The 26,935-nt window shown below is 40.8% G+C and overlaps 2 protein-coding genes across 2 annotated transcripts in view; one reads left to right on the forward strand and one right to left on the reverse strand.

Annotated features, from left to right (window-relative positions):
* LOC131974409 (versican core protein-like) overlaps window positions 1-8,686 on the forward strand; it is a 55,944-nt gene extending 47,258 nt beyond the window's left edge. The window contains exons 7-13 of the mRNA XM_059336699.1: window positions 2,035-2,148; window positions 2,276-2,389; window positions 4,013-4,171; window positions 4,439-4,521; window positions 6,903-7,047; window positions 7,181-7,363; window positions 7,477-8,686. Coding sequence (XP_059192682.1) covers window positions 2,035-2,148; window positions 2,276-2,389; window positions 4,013-4,171; window positions 4,439-4,521; window positions 6,903-7,047; window positions 7,181-7,363; window positions 7,477-7,634 — 956 coding nt within the window. The 3' untranslated portion in view covers window positions 7,635-8,686. The remainder of the gene's footprint in view (window positions 1-2,034; window positions 2,149-2,275; window positions 2,390-4,012; window positions 4,172-4,438; window positions 4,522-6,902; window positions 7,048-7,180; window positions 7,364-7,476) is intronic.
* A 3,585-nt stretch (window positions 8,687-12,271) lies between these two features.
* LOC131974328 (hyaluronan and proteoglycan link protein 1-like) lies at window positions 12,272-20,180 on the reverse strand. Its single transcript, XM_059336586.1, has 4 exons — window positions 19,915-20,180; window positions 14,924-15,262; window positions 13,500-13,802; window positions 12,272-13,339 (listed from the first exon to the last, which is right to left on the reverse strand). The coding sequence occupies exons 1-4, from the start codon at window positions 20,003-20,005 to the stop codon at window positions 13,050-13,052; spliced, it is 1,023 nt and encodes a 340-aa protein (XP_059192569.1). The 5' UTR covers window positions 20,006-20,180; the 3' UTR covers window positions 12,272-13,049.
* Window positions 20,181-26,935: the final 6,755 nt, after the last annotated feature.

Raw genomic sequence — 26,935 nt, forward strand, 5'->3', positions numbered from 1 at the left:
GTACCCTGCTGTGTCCACCACTGCAGACTCACCAAAGGCATCAACATCTCTTGAGTCAGGATCAACAGGTTCCGAAAGTGAAGAGACGCAGCCCACTGGTGTTACACCTTCTGATGCTGAAGCTAGCACAGTTGAAGATAGTAAAACGTCTACTGATGCTGCAATAACTTCACAGCCTACAGATGAAACTGTAGATTCTAGAGGGACAGAGCCTGCTGAGGTGGATTATACAACTCGAAAACCTGAAGAAGAAACTGCATCTTCTACAGATTCAAGCTTAGGGGAAACATCTGCTGAGAGTTCAAATGAACAAACTCCAGAGGCTACAGCTTCTTCACTTTCATTGCAAACAGAAAAGATTCTTTCCCCAACTATGTTTTCACTGTTCATCACTGAGACTCCCCTGGTGGCTTCCATTTCAGATGTTACTGATCCAGAAGAAGGTTCGGGTGACATGATAACTAATGTCACCAGTTCTGACACTGTCAACCCAGCTGTTTCATCCCTGTCCAGTACTGTTGCATCGGATATTATTACCAGCACTCCATCAACTGAGATGGCAAAATCCCAAACAGACAAGCCAGAATCATCTACATATGAACAAACTTCAGGTCAGAAGTCACCTGAGACCTCCATCACTGAATCTAATGCAACACAGTACCCTGCTTTGACCACCACCGCAGAGTCACCAAAGGCATCAACATCTCTTGACTCAGGATCAACCGGTTCCGAAAGCGAAGAGACAGAAGATATAGACCCAACAAGCACACAGCCCACTGGTGTTACACGTGCTGCAGAAATCTCTGCAAGCTCAGAGACTAAAATAGAGGTCACCACAATGCCTGGTGAAAACATTCCATCTGAAGCTACTTCAAAGGTCCTTTCAGGAACAGCAGTTTCACAGCCTGATGTTATGGTCATATATATCACAACAGCTTCCCCTGTACAACAACTAACTACTCCCCAGGAGCCATTTGAACAAGCCAGGTCAGTGATCGCAGAAACACACCGTCCTGATCTTTCTTCTCAGGATATATCACTGACCACAACTCGCCCTGTGTTTAGTCATGAAGCAAGCCAGATTACAGAAACAACAACAGCTACAACACCAAAAGATGGAAAAGTGTTCATTACTCCCCCACCTGCTGTTTCTCAAACATCTGAGAGTCTGCCTATTGACTCAATGAGCAGTACTGAAGGTAGCTCAGAAGAACAGACAACCAAGTCGCCTGTTGTAGCAGCAGCTATCACTGTCTTGCCGTCTGCCTCACCTGCAGCCAGTGCATCCTCCTCCTCTAGCTCTGAGAGTGTTTCGGAAAGCAGCAGCTCAGAAGAAAGCATGTCCACAGTAGGTACTGTTAAACCGGATGGGGACAAGGTTGAGAACATCACCTCTGAGCTTCTGCCTGCCACAACTAAGTCATCCTTCATCCTCAGCAGTGGGGATGAAAGTGGGTCTATCAGTCCTGAGAGTGCATCTGTCAGCTCTGAGAGTGTGTCTGGTGGGATGACGACTACAAAGAAACCTAATAACAGTGTGGAAGACCATTCTCTGACCCCAGATGAAATCCAGACTGTATTCAAGGTAAATGCAACCGCAGCTTCAAAGTCCACTAGTGTTGATAGCCCTACTGGGAAAGAAGAAGGTGTGAGCAAAATTGAGGGAGATGTGTCTCCTCACACTGAAATACCCACAAGGACTCATACAGAGTTCACAACAATGACACCAGCTGAAGCACAAAGCCAGCCTGTTTTAATTGCATCTGTAGCCACAATTCCATCATCTTTCTCTGAGGAGGAAGACAAACCAGACAGTGGCATTCCACTCATTGAAGGAGAACCACCACAGAGAGGGGGAGAAACAGCTACGATATCTGGCGCAGGAATCAATTTGGGACACACTGTCTTTGGCGAGACTGTTGAAATCCCAGGTACGTTTCTTAAAATGCTTTTCATTCAAATACAGCAAAAGTCTGTAAAAATGTCCTTTTTTATTAAATAAAAGTTTTGTCTTGCTTTTTTTTCTCGAACCAGAAGTTTACAAATGTTCACAAAATATTTGTCTGAATGGAGGAACTTGCTACAAGAAGGGCAGCATCTATACATGTAGTTGTGCTCCTGGTTACGGTGGTGATCGCTGTGAAACAGGTAGGATACTATCAGTTTCTCTATGCCTTAGCTTTCACCCAGGAAGCATCACATCAATCTTAAGAGTTGGAAAAAAGATGTGGTTTTGGTACTTTTTTGTTATTCATTATATCTGTTTGTTATGTAGATGTTGATGAGTGCCATTCAAACCCTTGCCGCAATGGAGGTACATGTGTTGATGGGCTGGCTTCCTTTACATGTGTGTGCCTCCCAAGCTACTCTGGGCAGTACTGTGAGGAGGGTAAGTTTGTTTTAAATTTGATGAATTCTTGTCTTTCCCAGTATTCTGTTTCAGATTAACAAACGCTTGTTCATTTCATTAGTGTTGCAAATTGTTTCAACCATCCATTTAAACTGACTCAGCTTGAACTATTTTTCAAATGACAGAATAAACAATTGTAACCTCATAGGCAGGTCTGCTTTTGGTAATGTGTTTAGATAATTAATCCAATCACTCACCTGAGTCCCTGGGAAAGAAACCAGAAAAAATAGACTATGAGTCATTCCAATACACAGAAATACAATTTTAGTGTATTGTCTTAGGTTTCTCCAGGGCATTATCTGAGTCATACACACCATATTTATCTCATCACAATCATTATTTACAGTCTGTTTTTAGGATTGCCTGAAGGTCTGTCATGTCAGAAAATACTTAAAGCACCCTTGAGCTATAGTTTCCACAAGTTTCAGACACACAGACAGTTGACACATTTTCAGTATACCGTATTTCAGACAGTCATTCCTCAGTGCCAGGTCAGATGTGGTGAACTCTTCACTGCAGGTCTGCTAGACATAAAGTCACTGATATTTCCATCTAGGATAAGACAAATAGACTACACATTAAAATCTATGTAGTTACCAAACGTATCTACACAAGGCATACATGGAATATAGATTAATTTATTCTAAAGCCCCCCATAATTTTACTTAACTTTCCTAGTTACGCCCCACTTTCATCCCAAGTTCTTAACCTAGGACATCATCTGCCTTGGCTTTTTTCTCTTGACCAGAGTCTACATCCTAAATGTTGTTGGGATCACTCATCACTGAATCACACCCATTCACTGCACTCACAGCTGCTGTCTTTGAAAGTTCTGGCAGCAGAAAGGGAGAAAAGTAACTTGAGGAGGGACAAACCAGAAAGACTCTGCCTCTGTTTTTGTCTGTTAAAGTTTGGACGTAGGACTGAGAACAGGAAGGAGGAACAGACAGTAAACTGAGCTGCTGCAGTGTATGCTGCGACACATACCATCTGTAGCGGCAGAATGAGGGTAGTTTCAAGGTGTGACAGAGAAAAAATCTCCAATCTTTGGTGGAATGATGTGGAAATATACACACATTTTTTAAACAGCTCACCTTATCCCAATCCCAAGTTTCTGAAAAAAAGTTTCTGGGTCTGACAAAAATGTTACCTGTTTACAAATGCATAGTTCATGCTCTATTCATTTACCCGACTGTAATTTGGAATCTTAATTAACCAATTTGGTTTTGGACCATCTGCTTTAGCATTATAATCACACCTTTTAGTCGTAATTAGCACTTAATTGGTTGTTTGCCTCCACGTCCTTATCATGCTGATGTAAGGGGCTGTAGGAACTAATCCATCACATTGTTCCTCTTTCATCTTGATTAGAGACAGTAGTCAGAGATAACAGCAGGTCTAAAGGGCAGGCATACTCAGGTGTTAAAAGTAATGTAGATGCAGTAGATGATGTCATGGATATTAAGGTGGTGAGGTAAATAGACTGATGCTTGGAAGTAAAAATGTTGCCCTTTGAAACTGTTAATACATTTCATCTGTTGCAAATCTACTTGTTTTTTTTTCCCTGTATGCCTTATTCCTTCTTGTTCTCTCTGCCACCAGATACAGAAACATGTGACTACGGCTGGCACAAGTTTCAGGGCCACTGCTACAAGCACTTCCCCCACAGAAGAAACTGGGACACAGCAGAGAGAGAGTGTCGCATGCACGGGGCTCATCTCACCAGCATCCTCTCTCATGAGGAGCAACAATATGTCAACAGTAAGTTAAAGTTGTCGATAATAAACAAGAAGAACGGGAAGAACCTACTTTATGAAATGTACATGATACCATTGAAACAATAAAAGATCTCCTTTAAAGTCACATTAAATATACAAATGTAGCTGTACAGTGAATTCAGAAAAAATGATTCAGGCTTTGAAAATAACTTTATTATCTTTGTCTTCCTCTTGCACTTTCTGTGTCCTAAAAAGGACATATGGCAACAGAGAAATGTAATCTGCTGTGTTACTCTACCCTGTATGGCAGAACTTGGACTTGACTACCAGTGGATTGGCCTGAATGATAAGATGTTTGACAGTGACTTCCGCTGGACTGACGGCCGCCCTGTGGTAAGATAGGTTGCTTTCTCACATATTTTTGTCTCAACAAACGTGGCACAGAGACCATGTAAATATTTGGGAAAGATGCAGATGACAGATACAGTCATCTGGGGAGAGATGTTCTTTTAAAGGGCTGTGGTGACTTTCTCATGACGCACTCTCGTCTGCCTCATATCGCTACACCCTGGTGGGTTACTGCTCTGGTAATAAATCTGATGGAGCACATAATATAAGGCAACACCTTTTAATATGTATGATTACAGTGCAGGAAATCAATAGCTGCAAAGATGCTAATCCAGTCATAAAAGAGTAGGTGAGGGGAGGAAAAGTAAGGTGTTCATAACGGCTGTGTTTATAAAACAGCTCACAAGTGGGAGCGTGTTTGGTATAGTGGTTGTTGTTGCTGAGGATCCCCCTCACTGGACAGGAAAGTGGCTAATTACTATGTGCATCCGTGTCGTATAGATTGATGCCCTAACTTCAAAGATATTCCTCCAGGACTAGAGATGGGGGGAAGCATAGAGGCAGCCTGGGGGTAAAAAGATAAGCAAAGGCTGCCTATGGGGACCCTGTCTCAGCTGAGAGTTTGAGGGGGATGAGGGTGTGAGTGACACTGTGTAGAGGAGTCTGGCAGGCGTAGACAGGTATGGTCCCTTTTCAACCCCCACATGCATGAGAAGGTCCGGCCAGCAGGCAGCCACCCGGGGGAAGGGCCACCAGGCAGGCAGACACACAGATGGACAGCACCTGTGCTTGGCTGCAGAAAGAGAAACACTGGACAGAAGCTGCCCAGGGGGTCCGGGTGGGTGGTCACCTCCACTGGATTTAAGTATAATACTGTTAAAAAATGTGATACATTTATATTTTAGAAACATTGAAATAAATTTGATTGATCGCAACAGTGGGGCACTGAAACAGACAACTTGGTGTATCTTTGGTTGTGTGTGTGCATATGTGTGTGTGCGTGTATATATGAGTGTGGGTGATCAAAGTTTGTTTGATTATTTTGAGGAGGATGCAGGCCTGCTGTGCAGCTGATGGGTCACCCATTTGTTAACTTGAAGAGTGCTGAACAGGAAGTCCGTGTGTGTTTTTCAACCATAATGACAGAGTAGCGGAGCCTCTGGGCATGATTGGAGGAGTGGGGGGTCACAGCTTTGAAGAGGCTGTTTGAACCTAGAATGCGCTGAAAGACTGCAGGTAGCATCCACTCCTGGTTGAATGCCCCACAGCACTACAGCTGTGTGTATACTGTATTTATGTGTAAATGTACATCTGTGTTTGTATGTATTTTTGCGCCTGCAGAGTTACACATGTAATGCTAGGCATGCAGACTGCATGATGTAATGACATAATGCTTATAGTTTTCCATCATGACGAAACCCTCTATCCTGGTACCAGTAGCATTTACTGGATACCTATCATGTCTCGTATATGAAGTAACTTGTAATTGTGTGGGGGTTTTTTTTGTAATTTTTTCACTTATTTTGTAGCTTAGTGTGAGATTGACTGAACATAATTAAGGCCATTTTATAAATGTGGTGGTTTCTTTGCCTCTAGTTAAACAGACTCTGCAAGTGTCACTCAGAGCTGAATTATGATAAAGTTGATTGAACACTTACAAACATACAGTTGCTCCCTCTTGTGGCCTTCAGTTAAAATCACAGTGATTGTCAACTGCTGCCAAAAATAGTACAGGAGCTCTATTTTGGGGAGATCACTTATGTGGAAGGATATACTGTAGGTGTTTGCAAGAGAGCATGTGCTGATTTGGTAACCTCTTTTGTCTTCAGTTTGATTTCATGCTTTTTATCAGGCAGACTAAATGTACATACTTGTTGCTTATTCGTATATCAGAATCAGCATCAGAAATACTTTATTGATCCCCAGGGAGAAATTGCTTTTTTACAGTTGCTGCTGTATAAGTAATTCTGTAAATTAAAAAAAAGGTTTAAAAAACAGGGGGGAAAAGCATTCTATACTAAATATACAACAATATAAAATACAAATGCAAGTCTGCAAGTGAATTAAGATATGTACAAATAGAAATAAAAAATAAATATTAAATATAGAATGCATGTGAAGTAAATAGAGATATGTACCAATATACATATATCTAACAACAGTGTGACAAATTGAATTATTGCACTTGATTTGTATGTGAAGTCCGTATAGTTCATTTCAGGCAAAGATGAAGCCCAAGGTGCTTCCCATAACAGGAACAATAACACTAGGAAAAGAGTAATAGCAATTGCAGTAAGTGAGAGAAAAACAAGCAAACAGTTTGATTACCATAACCATCATAAGATGCATTTATATTCAAAGAATGATTCCCTAAAGGACACAATGCCATTGTAATGTCTTACTCTTTTATTCTGCTCTTATTTCAGCAATATGAAAACTGGAGGCCCAACCAGCCTGACAGCTTCTTCTCTTCCGGCGAGGACTGTGTTGTGATGATATGGCACGAGGACGGCCAGTGGAACGATGTTCCTTGCAACTACCACCTCACCTTCACTTGCAAAAAGGGCACAGGTAAAAAGAGTTTTGTGTTTGCACAAATCCTCTCTTACTTTACAGAATGTATTGATTTAGAGATGGGGAAATACAAGTGTTCTGTCAGTGTAAAATTCCTCACTTTAATGTCATCTTCCCCTCTGCTTCTCAGTGGCCTGTAACCAGCCCCCTCTGGTGGAGAACGCACACACCTTTGGTAAGAAGCGTGAGAAGTATGAGATCAACTCGCTGGTGAGGTACCAGTGCCGGTCAGGGTTTATTCAGAGGCACGTCCCAACTATCCGTTGTCGTGGGAATGGACTATGGGATAGCCCTAAGATCACCTGCATGAACCGTAAGTACAACAAGTATTGCTGTCAACAGATTGTTCTGTTTGTCTCTCACTGAACAGCATTTAAACAAGCACTATCATTATTTGAGAGCTGATATATGTTTATTTTCTAACAGCATCGAGCTATCAGAGGACTTTTATCAGAAGACATCAACACACCACTCTCTACAGCATTAATAACTTCAAGAGATGGCCAGATGAGACCATCCGTTTTCACAGTCCGCTCTACCGGGGAAGAAGAGACAGGACTGAACCAAAGTGGAAGAGACAGTAATTGCCATGTAACATGGCACAGCTTCCCTGGGACAAGAACACATGGCTGATGCTTGTGCGGAAAGAGAAAAAAAAAAGATTCCCCAAGGAAAAAGCACAAGAGAAAACTCATCAAACAAACCAAGAGGATAACCTGCAGTTTTCTTGCATTTTGGATGACGACGGAATCCTATGAAGTGCCTTTTAAAAAGATGTTGAAACATGACTTTTCTTATCATGGGGAACTGTTTTATAACAATGCCAATGTGGAAAAAATACTTTCAGCTGGCTACTGGAAAAGCAAAAAGTACACTTATCATTCTTTTTCAAACTGCGGAAGTTTTTTTTTGTGTCCTTAGCTTTTCAAATAATACATTCATGACTGTTGTCTAATACCTTAGTACACCATCTGTGCTATTTAAAATCACCATAAGTGTTCCTTATTCATAGAAAACAAGCTGTTGTGAAATTATAGCGCTTATGTTATGTAAAGGAATCCATTATGTTGTTGTGCTGTTTTAAGCTGGACTTCGATTTAATGAGCATGCATGCATATGCATTTATATTGAAGTCCTCAAACTTTTAACTATGTTTATTTTATTTCAAGACATCCAAGTATTCAGAGCAGAACTGGCAATATCTGATCATACAATGAACTGATAATTTACATTAGCAGAATGTTATACACATGTTATTTACATACTTACAGAACTGTAAACCTCTCTAAAGAATCTTTCTACAGTCATCAAACCTAATCACTATGATTTTTTGCTTTGCTAAAAGGAGTTATTTAGATTTCAGATTAACAATACACCCGTGTCTTGGTAAATTTGACCAAATTGCTCAATTAACTGCTGGAGACCTTCTTTGTGGTAGCACCTAAGTACTAAATGACCACCTTTCATTAGCTCCAGCCGTCGATGGATGTTATCAATGTCTCGTCCAGATAAATGTTTGTGGATAGATTTCTATACAAAGGTATTTCTAAAAAAATAATTCAAATGGATATTTCTTTTGTGTGATTTTTTGCAGATTAATATGGGAGATTTCACTCTAATTAGTTACAGACAAAGCCTGTATTTTGTGCTCATGCGTTTCAGTGAATTACTTACAATTAGTTGCTAAAGCATGTTTACAATAACTGCAGTGCTGTTCATAATTACACACCAAAGTGTCTTGCTCTCATCTGTTGCTGTAGCCTGTAATGGTTTTCTAGGTAATTTCTCTTCTTTCTTTTCTTCTTCTTAATTTTTTTGTTATTGTGGTCAACTGAAATCAGCCTTTGAGAGAATGTATTTTGTGAAACACTCAAAAAGACTTGAACGTAGCGGCTGTTTAGGCACAGATGCATATAATTTATTTTCAAGCTGCTCTTGATCTCCTTACTTGTAAAATACAGGTAAAATATGATGCTGTTGCCTGTCCCAGCAGTGCTCTGCATGTATTATTATTGTATGTTCAACAGGAGACCAGCCACAATCACAGACTGTCTAAACGGAATGCTTTGAAGATGAAAAGTTACTCAACAATACAATGGATTTATTCGTGTTTTTACATCTTTAATGTCACCAGTGGACCAAAGAATATGGAGGGCCCCATCGGCTGCAATAATGTTCTGTAACATTAACAAAATATTTGTACATGTGAATGGTTACGTGTGTCTCTGCCATTTTTGTAATGGAAAAATATGTTTGTTTTGTCTGCCTGTGAATGTCTGTGTGTGCCTTAATGTGCATATAATATCATTTTTATATTTATGACTGCTTTTTTTTAATTTTACAATGTGAATGTGTGGGATGTTTGTGAATTTTTTTTTTTTAACGAGATCAAACTGTTTTTTCCTGCTCTAAATCACCAAAGAAATAAAATAAATATATGTATATTATATACTAAAAACATTTAATTTGCACTTTTTAAGGAATTGTTTTGAAATTTACAGGGAACAATGTATACTGCTGTGCATGTTCTCCTTGTGCTAAGTTTTTCTCCAGATGTTGTGGGTTTCCTCTTAAGACATGCAAGTTTGGAGCAATGGGGTTTCTAAATTGTCCACATGTTTGTCTTTCTGTTTCATAGCAGTTTTATGGAGTTGCAACCTTTTTAAAAAAAAGTATCTATACTAGGCAGGTTAAGAGGTATACGAGGTAGTGCAATGTTTCACCAGCAGGTAGTGCTCTCAGACTAAGTCATAAACCTGAGTTTTTGTCTGCCTAATACGACAGAAAAGGATAGATATTTCATTTCCTTCTGTAAAGTGCCCACACAACTCATGGAAGCTCTAAACATAATGTAAGGAATTTACACTGAATTATGTAGACCATCATACCAATGCCTCTTTCTAAAAGTATTGCAGTCTTGCACATACATCAAACACTTCTGAAAAACCCATCAGACATGCTCTACAGGTCTCCTCGTAGACAGGCGGTACATTCAGGGGGAGGAGATAGGAAGTAGCAGTGTGAATTATACCTAACATATGGAGTAAAAACTGGATTAGGGAAGTGAACGCTTCGGCTGAAATGGCTGATGCTGCAGAACTGTGGAGCTGCATAAGTATACCACTCTACAGTTTTTTTAGTCAATAGCATGGCTGTAGGTGGCTCCTCTTGAATGTCAAATACTTCTTATGCCTACATGGCGGTGCATAGAGGAAGCAGATGAATTCCCTCGGTGTAAAAACAGAAGGTTTTTGAGTACATCACAATGCATCACTATTCCCAGAACACCTCCTTATGCAGGACTTGACTTGAAGTTGACATTGACACAGTCTAATAGCACAAAGCTCCATTACCAAGGTAATAACATCAAGTTGGTTGATGTAATCTATGTGTAAGTTTGGGTTGCTGTGGTTTTCACTGTGACTGCCCACTCTGTCATTAGAGTAGACTTGTCTTGTGATTAAGGGCTGCTCCTGGGTGCCCCAGCAAGAGTAAAACCTATATTCCTGGCTCATGAAATGCAGATGTCTCACGGGTGATCAGCGGAAAAACTTGGCCCCTTTCAGCCCAGATCTCTCTGGGATTTAACAGGCTTTCTTAGTTTGTTTTTGAAAAGGAAACCCACGTTGGCTCCTCCTGATTTCCTGGGTTTGACAGGCGTTTCAGACTCTTGTCTAGTCCGATGTAGAGTGTCTATCATTCACTCATTACTCTGCTGTTTTCCTGTCACGTGTTACTGAAGGTGGATATCTGTGAGTGACATGCATTTTGGGATGTAGCATTGTCAGAATTGCTGATATTCAGCACAACACTTGAATTGTTGAAACCACCGAAGTAAACCCAATAAGATGTTCAGCAATTCTCCTGCAAAATCAGTTGGCAATGACACAGTGGTTGCCCACAAGAGCAATTGCTCATCCATTTAACTATGTGCTTCCAGCATAAACAAACCCCAAGACAAAGAAAAGCTTGCATTCTGCCACAAGTATGCAAAAGAAAATCCTCAGATTTTAGTTGAGAATTCAGAATCACTGATAGACTTTTCTATGCTGAAAAAAAGAACATTTCTGCATCTCTCCGTGTCTTCTACTGCAGTGTCCATTGAACAAAAAGCTTGCTTCAATGGACTTTTCTCCAACACACACATTTACATTTCACTGCTGTATCAACCTAAATCTGACCCCATTCCCATGCATTCCCACTGGCACTCTTAAGCACTGTGTTACTGTTCCCTTTGTGCAACTTAGTGGTGGGCTGGCAGCCTGGCACTGAATAAAAAATGCCAAAGAATAAATAATTGTGAGGAGAGTCTAATCTTAAATCCTCTCAGCGACATGGGTTCATGCCAGATACATGGCCCCTAATTTGGCATCTTAAACAATACTGTTTTAAATCTCTGCTTAATGCTCTGTGTCTTCACATAATGCATGTTGAATTGTTTCCAGCAATGTAACAATGTTCATTATTGAAAAAGAGACAAAGACTGTTTTGAAAGTTGTATTTTTTTTTATTCCAAACTGCTTTGTTGAAAAAGGTACATGGTGATAAGATACAAAAATACCTTCACAAGTGTATACAAATGCACAACTGTGAGAGACATTTTTTAAGTTTTGCTTTTACAAACAATGCATCACCATATTACCACATGTAACCTGCAGTAAGTACCATATGTCAGTGCCCAGGGTTAGAAAAAGTCAAGCACACATATCAAATTATTACCAGATCTGTACGTCCAAAAACATGCTCATGGGGTCCACAGGACACTAAAATGAGTTTTTGATGGTTTTGATTCTTTATTCCCAAACGTTTATTCAGATTCAGTCACTAAAGCATGGTTATTAATGATTCCTTATTCAGGAGTGATTGCCAGTATTACTGTGCCAGTGGATATGTACCATTTACAGCTCACAACCTCGGGGAGAATTTATGAAACTGCAGTCAGAGTGGATTCAGCCCACACATTTCTAAACTGAACTTGTAAATACTGTGATATTGGATGTATTGTATATCTTCTGCAACTGTTAAAAACTGGTAAAAAAAAAAGTTATAATCAGGGCAAAAGGGGAAGAAAACATTCACAATCTGGCTGAAATTTTGCTGATTTGTATTGTTTTCCAAAAACGTAATAAAATATCTGCAAGTGACAGAATCTGAACACTCTAAACATAAAAACTATAGTGACAAACATTTAAAAGTAATTAAAAAACACATTTTGTTAAAACAGACATACTGCATATGGTTACAATAGTAGAAGTCTTTCAAATTGTAATTGAGAGTTGGTGTAATGGGAGCTATCAATGCAAAATAGGTCACAGTCCATTAAGACATTTACATTCATTTTCTTTGTTAAACAGTAAATTTGATCACAACATCCTGCAGTTTAGGGGTGGAAAAAAAGAGCTTAAACTCAGAATAAAGGAGGATCCAGTTGAATACTTACTGCAATATCACATAGCCATAGCTCAACAGTGGTAGTATGTTTGACTCTGTAATTCAGGTTTTCCTTTGATGTGATACGTTGTTTTTGATAAATGCATAACATATCACATCGTTTCGTTCTTAAGATCAATTTTAAAGCAGCAAATGTCATCTGCACATGAGCGTAAATGCTCTAAATCTAGAACTTCACACATCTGATCATTCTGCGGAGGACAAACCAAACTTAGATCATGTTTCACAACCATCAAGTTCTTGTCTCTGTCACATCACTCATACATTAACACTGTTGCCTTTTCCCAAAAAGTCTGTGTAAAATTAATGAATGCACAGTTAAAGAAAAACAAAACTTAATGGCTACAAAATATTTTGTCATTCATTGCATATGGAAGTAAGGTGTACAGTATTTGTTTTTTTAAAGTTAAAGAGGGTTATCACAGTTTCAGAAAGGTATTGAGCTCATGCTAATTAGGATCAGAAGCTTATCGCTTTATGGTGATTTTATTGGTTGTAATTGTTGCTGCTCTTTGGTGGTTATTGCTTCCCTACTCTGACCTACTGCCTCACTGCTCCTCCTTGAAACAGTAGACACCGTGAGACTTTTGCATCTTGTCTGGGAACCCGACAAGGCGCACTGCAGCTTCTGTGGGGCTGCAGTTCTTGCGGGGCCTGGAGATGGGGTAGCGGACACTTCCATCAGCCAACCAGCCAGCATCGCAGCGATCGTAGCCTTCCAGCTTCCAAGAGGAGTATATGTGACCCACCTTGGCGATCTCTGCACCATCATCTATGCACGCCTGCACAGCTTCGTCAAAGGTCAGCCTGTCGGGCTGCACCAGCCAATAGAAATCCCCTGACAGCAGAGAAAGCAAAACAGACAGTTAGGAGAAGAAGAAACACTTTTCTTGACAGAATTCAAGTACCTGTGAGTTTATCTCCTGCATTTTTACATACAAAGCACAATTTTAACAAAACCATGAGTCAAGAAAATGAATAAACAAATGGAAACTCACCTTTGAGCTCTGAAGAAAAGCAGAACACGTCAAATTTGCTGTTCTCTTTGTTACGGGAGCCATAGCTTCTGACACCAGGGCCGTTATCGGTGCCACCACAAGGCCCTCTGGGGGTATTGATGGGATACTGCACAGTGGCATCAGCCAGCCAGCCAGCGTTGCACCAGTCCATGCCACTCTCCCAGGCCGCAAACAGCTGATCAAAGGTGGCTACAGAGGCATTCTGTCCCTCACAGGCCTGCACAGCTTGTTCGAAGTTCATGCTGTAGCGGACCATGCTTGGGGAATATGGGAACACAACACCTGAGCGTGGATGAAGGGGGGAAATGATTATGATTATATGTCAAGCTTTCAGTTAGTGTTTAGTTTTATGTTAGTGTATGTGCCTATTATTATTTTAAGTCCAGTCCAAGCAGCTTGCAAAATGCCAGCAATTGTCTCGAGAGGCCAGACTTTGCAAACTCATTAATTTTGTGCTTGGAAGAAAAGATTATTTAATGCAAACTAGGTGTTAAGTTCTGCTGCATTAAAGATCAAAGCAAAGTACTCTGAACTGCTCTAACTGCACAAATCCAAGAAGAAGTAGTAAAATAATAATTCAAAAGTGAATCGACACATCAGTACAATCCAATTCAAGAGAAATATGCACATGATGCAGAAGACTAAATTGCAGAAATGCTCTGATATTTCCTATCTTGATGCCGCATTCCTTACACCAAGTTTTAAACATTAGCAACTTTATTTTGTGATTGCCAAAAGATTTAGCAAGTTTTAACAGCTGTAGTAGCACAATGGTAATATTTTGTCTCAAATGACATATGCGTGTCCAGCCTCCACCCGGACTGATCCTTCACACATGTGAAAAACTATCAACAAACTGTGGGTGGGAGCCGCCCTTTTGGTACAGAGGAGCTCTAACACACTGCAATGATTTAGTGTGTCGCCATGCCCGTTACCAGGGATTTATGTATGAATATGTTAATAAACCTAACTTGCATGAAAAGCAGTTTCTCTTTGTAGGGCACATTTTAAAAGGAAGACAATGTAGGGATTATGAAATATGTTGAGTCAATCAGATATATGAGGATGTGGGCTGGAAAAGAAGGAAAATGTGGTTCTATTTACTGAAGTTGAACAGTATTCAAGATCATAGCTGAATCATTACAGCGGTTTGGATAAATCAGCACAAGCTGTCTGTTCTTTTCTTTTTCTATTTCCACAAGAAAAGCTAATCTGGATGTTTTCAATAACTTGAAACAAAAACCATGTTGAGAAACATGATTTATATCAGACATTTTTAACAGGAAAAGGACACATATAAAATGACTGGTGAAAGAACTTCTAATGTAATCACAGCTGATGCAATAACTTATACTTTAAAGCCCACCCCTAAGCCAATGTTTATATAAAAAAAAAGGATTTACCATCAGTGAGACCACCTTGCACTTCCAAAATAACCTCTTGCACGGTGTCTTCCATCCCATTGGTGATCTCACAGCGGTATTTTCCCATGTCATCCTTGGAGATGTCATTTATTATCATGGAGGCATCTTCATTGTCTGTTTCCGGCAAAAAGACACGGTTCTCGAAGCTTCCATAGGTCTTTTTGTGGAATCCCATTGAGAGCAGCACATCCTGATTCATCGCTTCATCATCTGCCACCTTGGTCCATTTGACTCGGATACCAACACTAGCCATCGTGTCTTTGGACAGGAGTCGGCAGGGAAGGCTGACATTGCCACCCAGCTCAGCCAAAACCTTAACTGGGAAAAAGGAAACATGATATAAATTTATTGGGGTTGGTGGTGATTAAGCTTATAGGACTTGGACTTATACTGTAAAAATGATGTAATGTTTATAGAAATCACAACTATATTTTGCAGATTGGTTTCAAAGATTGCATCCAGAAATGTTTGCTTTGAGTTTGTGCTTGGCATGAAACTAATGCAGTCTGTTTGAGAAAGCACCAAAAAAGGAAAAATCCCCTAAAAGTGTTTTTCTCAATTTCCCCCTCTTTATTGCTCTTTCTTTTTGGACATAATTGTTCCACAGCATGTTCTGGCATGTGTGTATTACTGTACACGGCATACATGCAAAACCTTTCTCTCACACAGAACTATCAAAGAGTCAGGGTGTATCCTGTTTGCTTTATTAAATAGAGTATTGGACACCATCCAGTCTTGAGCCCCCGGAGCCAATCGTCCTCTTCACTCTCTTTCCTGGCACTTATAAACCTTAAGGTCCTCTGCGTTAACCCTAAAAATTAAGTGCTTATCTCTCATCTGCCCCATCTGATTTGTGTAAAGAATGTCGGACACCAAGTGAATAACAACTAAGCAGATAATATAGTTAGTGATACACAGGATCTAGCTGTCATCATTACATTTCATCTAGGCACGCCTGTCTAAACTAGGCCACCCTTTAACTCTAAACAGCAGGTCAATTGTGTCTCACCATTGGTTCCCACAATCTCCCTGACCTTTTTGTTTAGACCTCACAGGGCTTGCTTAGTTAAGAGGACCCCAACTACTAAGGGGTCGCCTGTGCCAGGAGGAAATAAGCACCAGATTGATGGATGTGCATAACCCCTGACCCCAATCACCGCAGGTACAGCCTTGAACACTCAACCTTGTAAGTGGAGTCAAACCCTGCAACACACAGGACTAGAAAAAAAGAATACGTTAATTACATAACTGAGTAGCCCAAATCAACTGCCTTTTTAGATAAAAGTTGGCATAACTATTAAACGTATGGAAGCAAGCAGTTTTTGGCTGAATCCTAGTTCAGTGCTGCTGCCATGTCTAGTATCCACACAAAAAATCCTTGGTCTGTTTCTGATTTATTTCCTTCCCACTTACTCAGTATGGATGAACTGTGTCGAACCAGGCTGTCTCTCCTTTCTGACTGAGGATGCCAGCGTTTGTGTTGAGGCGCCTCGCTTTGAGCAGCAACACTAGAGCCATGACTGGAATACTGTGTCACTGGCTCCTCAACAGGAAAAACGTTTCACACACACACACACACACACACACGAGGAGTGACACTGAAACGACTTCTAATCAACCCCGTGCCTAAACTGTCCCAATCCTCTATTCTAACCACATAGTGGACGCGTGTCTGGACTTTGTTCAGTGATGCTTGGATCATTAGTATTGAGCTCTCCTGCAGAAGGATTTAATTAGCAGAAGCACTGCTGACAGACCTAATCTACCCTTCAGTCCAACCTCATGCCACTTTTCCTTCCATTTTTTCATTTCTTTCATAAGTCTGCAAACCTCCTCATACGCCAGAGACATCTTCTGTTACCCAGTCACTGCACCCAGTAGCCTCAATGGCCTCTGGACCGGTCAACAACATTTTTTACGAGCTAGGAAACACCCTTTTTTGTCACTGCTAATTACTAATGTCCTCGAAAGCAGTGTTTAAAAGCAGTCTGGGCAAGAGTTCTCTTTGCCCATTCTGTCAGTGAAGAATGACTCACAACTTCACCATGCCTCATAAATTCTCTGCATGGGTAGCAGTTGCATGAAGTGCAATTGAAATCTGAGGGATCCAGAATGACTTAACTGCTCTTCAAAAGCTCCGGCCAAGGTGAAGCCGAGGATGATGTCATCACCAGCTCGCCAGATGTGATGCCACCCAAAATTTGAGACAAAAATTTTCCAAATTTCTCAATCTTACTAAGGAAATTAGACTTGATAGAATAAAGGGGTTCATTGTACTGTCTTATGGAAACAGTATTCTGAACACAGACAAGAACTACCCACTTTATGTGGTTTGTAATCCTAAAATGTGAGATGGAAGCAGGGAGGAGGTAGTGCCAACATAATGCTGAGGAAAGCTTGGAATGATTACTGTTTACATACTGACCTAATACCTCATGGATCACTTAATGAAAGCATAACAGGGAACTCTCTCAGACATATCATATATTCTGCAGCAGCCAGACCTGGACCTTCAAAATAATGGTTCCTGCGAGGCAGTAGAAGCAGACAGAGAAGCATGCATGTTCAAAGTAATTCCACGCTCTTTCCTGCTCCTGTAGTAGCAGACATGTCCCACGGGAGAATGCGGCCCCGGCCATGCAGGGCACACCACACTCATAAAGCAACAGCCTGGTGTGTGTACTTAGCCCTTCAGGAAGAGAAGGAAGCCTTTCTTTTCTCTGTCACACCTCACCCACATCCTATTTATATAAGTCTCTCCGAGGTCAAAGGTCGTGTCAAATTGTCACATTTAACATAAAAATGGGTCGTCAAGTAATTCCGAACGTTTTCTATCTAAAATCTCTTTTGGAGTGCAGCTGGAAGCAAAAACACAGCAAAGAAGTAAAGGAACACATGTGCATGACAATAAAAAAGCCCCACAGCTGCAGCCAAGACCCACTGCCATTTTATGACCGAGCACAATTCTCTCTCACTCTGTTAAAGGTTGTAATAGCGAGTGATTGGAACCATCTGCTTCATTGTAACACAGAACTGTAAATTAACAACAACTTTACAGTTGTCCAATTCTACTCAGTGACCTATATTTTCCCAAACTACAACTGTGTAATTATGTTGTAAAAAAGCATAATGCTTTACGTTATTTAATGAAAAAAATGTTTAATTGGCTCAAATCCCTTCTCTATGAAAGGGGATGATGAGAGAGCAGACACTGCACATATCAGTGTGTGCCACACCCACTGACAGAGCAGCTAGACATGAGATGCTTTGCACTATCCCACAGCTTTGTCCTCTTCTGCTGCTGGCCCGCTTGTGTCAATATGGAGAAAGAATTAACAAGCACAGCTGGGACAAACACAGCAGGCCAACTCCTACACAGTCATTCCAATAAACTCTTTCCTGCTCTCTGTCATGCAGGACCAGAACTAACACAGAGTGGGTGTGTATCACAAATGCAGTCTTCACACATGTATAGTATAGAATCATTTGTGAATTAACACAAATAAAAAAGCACCAAACATGGCTCCACAATTTTTACTCAGCCCCAGCCCCAGCCCCATTTCCGCCCAAGCTCCCTTTCCCACCCAGCCCTAGCAACAGGGCCAAGCCCCAGTAACCAACAACTACAGTGAGCATTAGACTTAACAGACTATTACCTCACAGGGAAAGACAGAGTCATTTGGCTGCTGTTCAGCATGGGGCTCTATATGTTTGGCTGCGGGTCATTAATCTTAACTTCGCTCCTGTCAGGCTGCCTGTTACCATGGCGGATTTCCAAAAGCGCCCAGTGCCAGATTGAGTCAGTAGGTATAAGGACAGGCAACGCCCCGTGGACAGACAGAGAATACACGTCTCATATGGCCAATAAAAGCTATACTGTATGGAACAATGATTAAGCTGGCCTGAGCCTAGCCAATGCTTCCACGTAATGCAGACAGTGAGGTCATGTATAAACATAAGCTTATACTGTACAGACACATACACACACACACACACACACACACACGTGACATCACTGGCTTATGGCAGCAATTCCAGTATTCGGATACAACAGCATCATCTCGTCCCAGAAACTATTCCCCCCACAGACAAACCATTTCCTTCCGTCTTGGAAGAGAGAGAGAGCTGAGACACCCCTAATTTGACATCTACTGAGTCAGCTTGCAGGGCTGCTGAAGGCGCATGAAATATATAACATGAGAGCTTCTACTGTAACTTTTCTTTTCCACCACAGCGGTAGATCTATTCTGGTTGCAATGGTCTCAGTGTGTCATCCTGCAGACAGGTGTGAATTTGAATGATAACAGCCTCATGATGGAGTGCAGAATCTCCCTGATAAGGTGTTTTTAGATTTTCTTTTTCTGTCTGCCACAGGAAGAAGACAGACAGATAAAAGAGACTGATAAAAAGACAGACAAAACTGACAAAAGGTCAAGACTTTACTGTGGGAAATTCCTGTTAATCTGTTAAGAATTTACATTTACAAATTGACACATCCTACTAGCCCAGTTTCAGCCACTGAGAAAATTGTGATGCATTTTCAAGTACAACCAGTAGTATTAGTGGTGCGGTTTTCATTCATTAGTGTGTGCAGTGAGTCTCAATGAATGGCAGGGTGATTTACAGTGTTCACAAGCCAGTTCATGCTGTGGTGTTCTGTATGCAGCAAGTCAATGAGTCAGTGGTGAATGACACTGTGTATATGTGTGTGTGTGTGTGTGTGTGTGTGTGTTACCCCAGAGACCCCTCTATTACCTACTGCTACAAAGACCCAGTTGTTAAAAGCCTGAGCTGTGGTACCACTTTGCTCAGGTCTCTTACACAGCTCATCCTGCAGTTCTTCTTTCTCTCCATGCACACAGACACACACACACACACATTAATTAAAAAAATATGGAAACAGACACACACAATCAGCCACACACTTGAATATCAAACATTTTTCTTTTTTGACATGAATCTTATCTTACCTGCAAGTGGTGGAGGAGTGCCTGTTGGCAGACTGTATGCACTGCCAGCCAGGGTGAGGGAGAGTATTGTGATGCACAGCAGACTCATCATTTTCTCTTCTTTTTTTCTCACACAAAGGGCCCTCTGCAATAAAATTATAAATATAAGACTTCCTAAGAAAAAAACTGCACTAAGTTATCTAAGCTTTAAATATTTTAAGAGAGCCAAATGTTAGCTTTAAGAACTTTTCTTCTGTTTTAATTTTTATTCATCTAGCTGCCCCTCCTTCTGTCTGTCTTTGTGCAGCAGCCGCCTGTGGTGCTACTGGAAAGTTTGGGCTCCTCAGTGGTCCAGACAAGTGCCTTTTATTGAAGCCTTACATGGTTAAGACCACTCCCCCTCCCCTCAGCCCATCACCATGCACAGCTCTATACTGGCTCCCCTTTGCCACATTATTTATGAAAAAGTCCCTCCTCTCTCTTGGGAGAATGAAGGATACTGCAAGACTCCAGACAATTAACCTGTAAGTCATTATCCAGAGAATAGTGCATTAGATAGAATTTGAGTCATAAAAAGATCTATGATGAATGAAATGCAATAAGGTTTATACAAGTTAGATAAAAAAAAACAAATGTATCAGATATATATTGGTTCCAGCATTAACATAATTTTTGCACCACATCCATTGACCCATGACTTGCAGACTTGGTATGTTTTCACTCTATTAACTCTGATTCATTTTGGATTACGCCCCATTTAATTATGTCTGTTTTATGGTCTCTTTATCAGGCTTCAATTACACATATCAGAGTTTATGTCCATAAGTTAAATATTATTGTCATGCATAACTCAGAACTCTTCCCTCTGGCCATACACATACACACTAGTGATAAAAGTGGTGCGTATTCATTTTGCAGCCTTGTTGGCTTATATGTACATTTGATTCAAGACCATTAAATGTAAAAGGGTAATAAAAATGATGTAGGCCTGCCTTCAAGTAAAGTCATACTTTACACTCGTCTTCACTTTCTGTCTTTTCCCCATCACATTTATTCTGAAGATAACATGTATTTGAAAGTGTTTAAAGTTGTGTTATAAACATCTGCAACTAGGAAAGTAAGAGACTAAGTCAGCTGATGCCCACCCTCCCCACAGTTAGAAACTTCCAGCGCTGCTGTGATTTGTGACTAGTTTCACTCACTCTCTTCTGATGCTGTAGCAGAGCAGAGACAGCAGAGTAGCGCTAAGGGGTCAGGAAATTATTTTGCGACCAGCCGTGAGCACAGGGAAGCTGTGTGGTCTCTCATAAACGTTTTCTCAGCCGTCCGGATTGTCTTTGAAAGATGGCAAGGCTGGGAGTGGAGCGACATGCTGCAGATGCTGTTCTGGACCTCTCCATCACTGGAGTTATTACAGCTGGGACAAGTCAAGCTGTTTTCTTTCTTTCTTTCTGTCTCTCTCCTTCTCTCCTCTGCCCCGTCTGCCAATCCTTCAAACCCTGCAGAGATGTCAACAGAGTGCATGGTGGGCCCCCTGTTGTATATTCTACAGTCCAAGCTTACCCTGGGCACATCCTCTCTGCCCCTGCCTCCAATCCTCTGGAGATCTAAGGAATTGTTATGCAAGACAGCTATAGGCCCTAGTACACAGGGGGAAATTATAAACATACATGGCCCCAGTGAGAGGGCAAAGACTCTCCTGACACAGACTGTGAGTTTAAACCAGAGCTGCAATCACCTATGGCAGCATCTGTGAGATACTTTCAGAATATCAAAGGCAGCGTATAGCCCCCAATTACAGCAATTTTACTGTTAAGGGCAAGATTGCTGCTTAAAAGCGAGCACTTCCTCCCCACCAGCAACCAATCATTTGTGAGAGCACAATGTGTGAACATGTGTTTGAAAAAATGTACTTTTGTGTTGCAAAATGCCTATTCAGTTCTGCTTGACAAAAGAATTAAAAGAAGAATAGGTTGCAGGAAAATTGGCAGTGCTCGTGCAGGGTACGTACACAGTACATGCACAACAGAGGTGTAAAAGTAACCAGTGCAATCATCAAAAAGTGTTACTTGGCTTAACATATGTTGCCTATCCATCAACAGATATCTCAGCCACATTATGGAAATGTAAATATTTGGGTAGTCAACATAATTGTTTTTGAAAAGGCTTGGCAGTTCATGTGAGAGCTACAGTGGGTTTGGAGAGACTGCTTGTACTTGTGGGATTTCTGCTCAACATAAGAACTCCTTAGTGTTCTCTGCTGATGAAACACACGAATGATGAAATGTTACATAATTGCTGGTAATTACCAGCTGCATAAAGGGAGATACGTGCAGTACTAACAATGACATGCCTAATTCATAAGAGGTAAGGGTTTTTCCTTTTTCCATCTGCATGTCTTGCTCATCTACAAGAGTAAAGGAAAAGATTTTTGACCATCTTTTTGAATTATCATCACTGAAGAGGATGATTCAGGACTCTATACTCCAGTAGAACGTCTTTGCTGATGACTTGTCCAGATGAAGACCTGCATAATAAACTTTGACTATATTGCCCTGCAAAGGCAAAGTGCAGTAGCTAGAAAATCAATAACATGAGTTATGCACTGTTTTGGGCCTGAAACCATGGATGCTAGGATTTGGCCAGGGTTAGGCTTTACTTACAAATATAATACAGTTTTTGTAGCATAATTTCAGAATAATCAGCAAAAGAAAATGCAAATTCAGGCGAGTTTTCATTCACTACTTACTGTGCAGTAAATTTTAGGTGTTGGTTCATCGAGGTGAGAGTGGTGCTAATCCTCCAGTTAGGTGCAACTGATGAAGTAGAAGGTGCTATAAGATGATGTCATTTCAAGAGCAACATTCAAACAGACTGCCAAATGTAAAAATGTGATGGAAATGTGGCAATTATGTTTGCTCCATGTATTTATTCCATGGATGTGTAAAAAGAACTGAAAACAGCTTTGGAAATGGGGCCCTGTTCATTCCTATGAAAGTAGCTGAATGGCACATGAAGCCTAAAAAGGTTCAACTTGAATGAAATTAAATTGAGATAGTAAAATGAATATTTTTTCAGGGGTTGTGACATCTTTATCCACTGATAGATGTCTCTTACCTAATGTAAGTCTATGAGAAAAGTCTTCTTGACCCCACTGGCATCACATGATGGACCACTACATCTGATCTTGTGGTCTGCCGTCATTTTATGTCTCTTCCATGTAGTGAAAGCTTCAGTGGACATCTGATTCACATGCTTTATATATGTCATGATTAACTCGCCCAGTCTGTTTCTATTGCATTCTGTGGCATTTTGCTTTTATCGATACAGCATCTTTTCCACCTCCACCACCAATTGTTAAATGTGCAAATTGAAAATGTGTCTCATAAAAATGGTAGATGGAAAAGCTACTGAAATGAAAACGGAGAACATTTTTGAAATCCTACATTTAGGAACTTACAGAGTACATTCCAAATGTAGACATTTCTCAATACAAAGACCTAGGTTTGACCTAACACATGCAATATACTTGAGATTCTCAGTTATAAAACAAGCAGCCCTGGAGATTGGTATTGGCATTTTCATGAATAGCACTTTTCCATATCACATTAGTAAGAACATGTGTGTCTATTTCTTAATACTTAATACTGTATAATCTTGTGCATCTGCATATGTGCACATTTGGGAGTACAGAATGTACTATCCTGTATAGATGTATATTGAATGTCTTGTGGCTGAGAGGAGTCCCACCCAGAGACTCCTTCATGGGTCTGCTGCGTCAGAGCCAAGTCTCAGGGCCATGAGCGCATTCACAGCTGGCTCTCTGCTGCCTCAGCTCCCAGCTCTTGGACGGGTGGTACGATTCCTGTTAACATAAAGCAGCTCCCCGGGTCCCGGGCCACTGGAGGCATAAGGGGAGGATGTCGTCCGAAAAGTGACAGTCAGGACCTTTGGGAGTCTCTTATATAAACCTTTCCATAAGGCTGGACAGGAAAAGGTCAAAGCTGAACAAGCATGGGTTATCCCATGTAAGCCTCATGCACATTAGCCACAGCCAAACATGTGGTCCTCATTATCTGCTCCAGTACAACACGTGATTAGACTTGGAAACGATTCTGAAGATGACGTAGGGATAATACGCTGTTCGCTCCTGGTAATAAGGCGGCAAGGAAAGGATGAAGTGCGAAAGTGGCTTTGTTGGATGAGAAAGCAAAATGAGTACATACGTAAGCAGAGGCGTTCTGACGCCACGCAGCTGGTGTGTCACAGTCTCATCTCCTCCATATCAGATCTGGGAGGAACAAAGGAACGTTTCATTTTGCATTTTGTAATGGGTATTCTTTGTCATCGGATCCCGTGTAGAGTTGGTTCCACACATGGTGGCCTTCGCTTGGCTTCTCTGGCCGTTCTGAGTGCCATCTGTGTGGAGTGACTGAATGGTGGCCAGGGCAGCAGTGGCAGCAGAAAAAGTAGAACTATGCTTGGGTGTCAGGACATGTCGTCCATCTGCTGGCTTTGATACGGAAACACACAAGCCAAAATGCAGCAGTTAAAAAAACCCAGGAGGTTCAAATTATTCTTTGCAGCCAAGTGAATGAAAAACCACTTGACATTTAGTGACATTTATTTTATCGAACTTGTGATGGATGTCTGTGTCTAGCTAGAGGCTGTTTATTTTCTTGTGTGAGGGACATTTATGGTGTGATTTGGTTTCCCTATTGTCTTTGGTTTGCTACCATCACACAGAGGTGGAACATCTGCTTCAGTACTTTATCACTGTAAAAACAGTGACAGTAAGTTACAGTTTTGACTTTGTGTTACAGAGATATCTACTGAAATAAGCACAATCACCAGCTTTACATCTAAAACTAAAACTAAGACTACCATCAAAAACTGAGACCCTACGATAAAGAGACTGTTGCAATGTCTGGTTCCCACCCAGTGGAGACTACTCATTCAGCGGAGGCAGCGATGTGATGCAAAGTTAGGATTAAAAGTTTGGAAAATTCCCTACACATTAATGAGTACATTGCAAGATTTATTGCATGTCTAACTGTACACAATCTTGAACCGTGTCATCGCTGCAATTAGTGTCAAGTTATTCTTGCACAAGGTGAAATACTGTCCCATATGTTTTGGAGCATATGGCCAAGGATTACACAATGCACCTTCACATATTACACATCCAGTAGTTACAAAGCAACATAACTATAGCATTCATTTGGAGTTGTGGGTCTGGGTCTGATGAAAACAAGTCCAATATTCCCTCTGTTTTAGCTCTGTATTTGGTCACCACCAACTCCTGAAGGGAATATCTGGCTCTGTGGCTGCCAAATGCTCCACTATATGTTCACCAGCTGGTTGCAACCTAGTACTTAAAACACTAAATACTGCTTCCACCCAGTATCTTCATCCAATTATTTTTCAGATGAGGCTGCACTATATTGAACTTGCAAAACATCCGGATTGAGGATTATCTGTTTTTTTGGCATCTTAAGTACATAAAAGAAGCCAACTGTGAATCAGTTCTCACTCTCACTCTCAAACCTTTCCAAAGAGTGTTATATCTGTCTTATATCTGTCATGAGATCCAAGCCAAGTTTGAGTCATATTGATGTATCACTTAAAAACTGTAATTAATAAGAATATAGACCGTTTAACAGACATTTTACATCATTAAGTAATTGATTCAGTATTTAAATTCTGCTGTGTCATAGGCAGCCATTTGTTTCTGCTTCTCTCTCTGTTTCATTTTTTTGTCTTTCCATCAGATGGTTTGCCTTCTTCGTTCACTTGGCTGCCAAGCTCTCACCGGGGGGGCATGTGGGTGTATGGCTCCATGTTAGCCGCAGCTGTAGAGGACTGTGGGAGAGTCATTGCACTTTCTCAACTTGAGAAATCACACCGGTCATATCAGCTCACAATATTAAATCATGTCATTGAGGACGACTGTTCACCATTGGAAGCCTGGATATTGGCAGGGGTTTTGCTGTCAGCAACCATAATTAAGTTTTTGACAGAACTGATTTAATCAATTCAATGTATCATGGAGGATCGCTATGGTAAACGTGAAGATTTTTATTGTAAAAGCACCGCTTTTTAAGCTGACGTTTGAAAAACTGAATCTTCATGGAGCCGCAGAAAGATTAATAGATATCTGTTACTAATATTTCTTACAGTCATTTTTCTTTTTATTAGATTGGTGAAGATGCAGATGGCTTGTAATGGAAATAATTATTATTTTTCACTCTTCTTATAACAACATCTGTTGTAAAAAAAAAACAAAAAAACATGCACACGTCACTGACGGAACACACCCCAAAAGTACCTCACATGACTCAGAGTGGTACACGTATATATGAGTCATGCCCTCACAAAACAAATGGCCCATGGTTTGAATGCATAGTGAAGTTTAACTGGAAGCAGCAACTGGATTCATTTGACCTGTGTTTGATGTGAGCTAATGGAGTCTGGGTATCCATAACACAGTGAGTAACACATGGAGACTGCCATGCTACCCTCACATAGGCACACAGTCGCCATCATTAACAGGAATCAGGAAAGAGGAAAAGATGACAAGGTCGTCATCAAATGTTCTTACATAAGAAATGCCAAAACCTGCCAGAGTTATATCTGTGTGTTTCTCAACATTTTACTGACAATAGAACATTCAAATTCTGCTGTGCTTTTAATGAAGTCAAGACAAAACTGAGTGTGTGGTTTTGATTTGATTAGATTTTTTTTTTTTAATCTGTCATCCATCCATTTTGTAATAGCTTATCCTTATCCAGGGTCACATTGGGGCTGGAGACAATCCCAGCTGACCTTGAGTGAAGGTTGGGTACACCCTGGACAGATTGATTATAACAGGACTGACACACAGAGACAGGCAGCCATTCACATCAACATTCAATTTAGAGTTAACAGTGAGCCTAACATGCATGTCTTTCGACAGTGGGAGCAAGCCAGAGTACTTGGAGAATTGCACGTTCTCTCTTTGTTAGCTGGGAGATCGTGCAAAAAGCCCCAAACCACAGACTCC

Source organism: Centropristis striata, chromosome 7 (genome assembly GCF_030273125.1).
Source record: "Centropristis striata isolate RG_2023a ecotype Rhode Island chromosome 7, C.striata_1.0, whole genome shotgun sequence".
In the NCBI taxonomy this organism is placed as follows: domain Eukaryota; kingdom Metazoa; phylum Chordata; class Actinopteri; order Perciformes; family Serranidae; genus Centropristis; species Centropristis striata.

Coding starts and splice junctions, on each gene's coding strand:
- LOC131974328 (XM_059336586.1), bottom strand. CDS start 20,005: ATGATGAGTCTGCTGTGCATCACAATACTCTCCCTCACCCTGGCTGGC. Junction 15,263..19,914: donor CACTCCTCCACCACTTGCAG/GTAAGATAAGAT, acceptor CCTTTTTCCCAG/TTAAGGTTTTGGCTGAGCTG. Junction 13,803..14,923: donor GCAAGGTGGTCTCACTGATG/GTAAATCCTTTT, acceptor ATCCACGCTCAG/GTGTTGTGTTCCCATATTCC.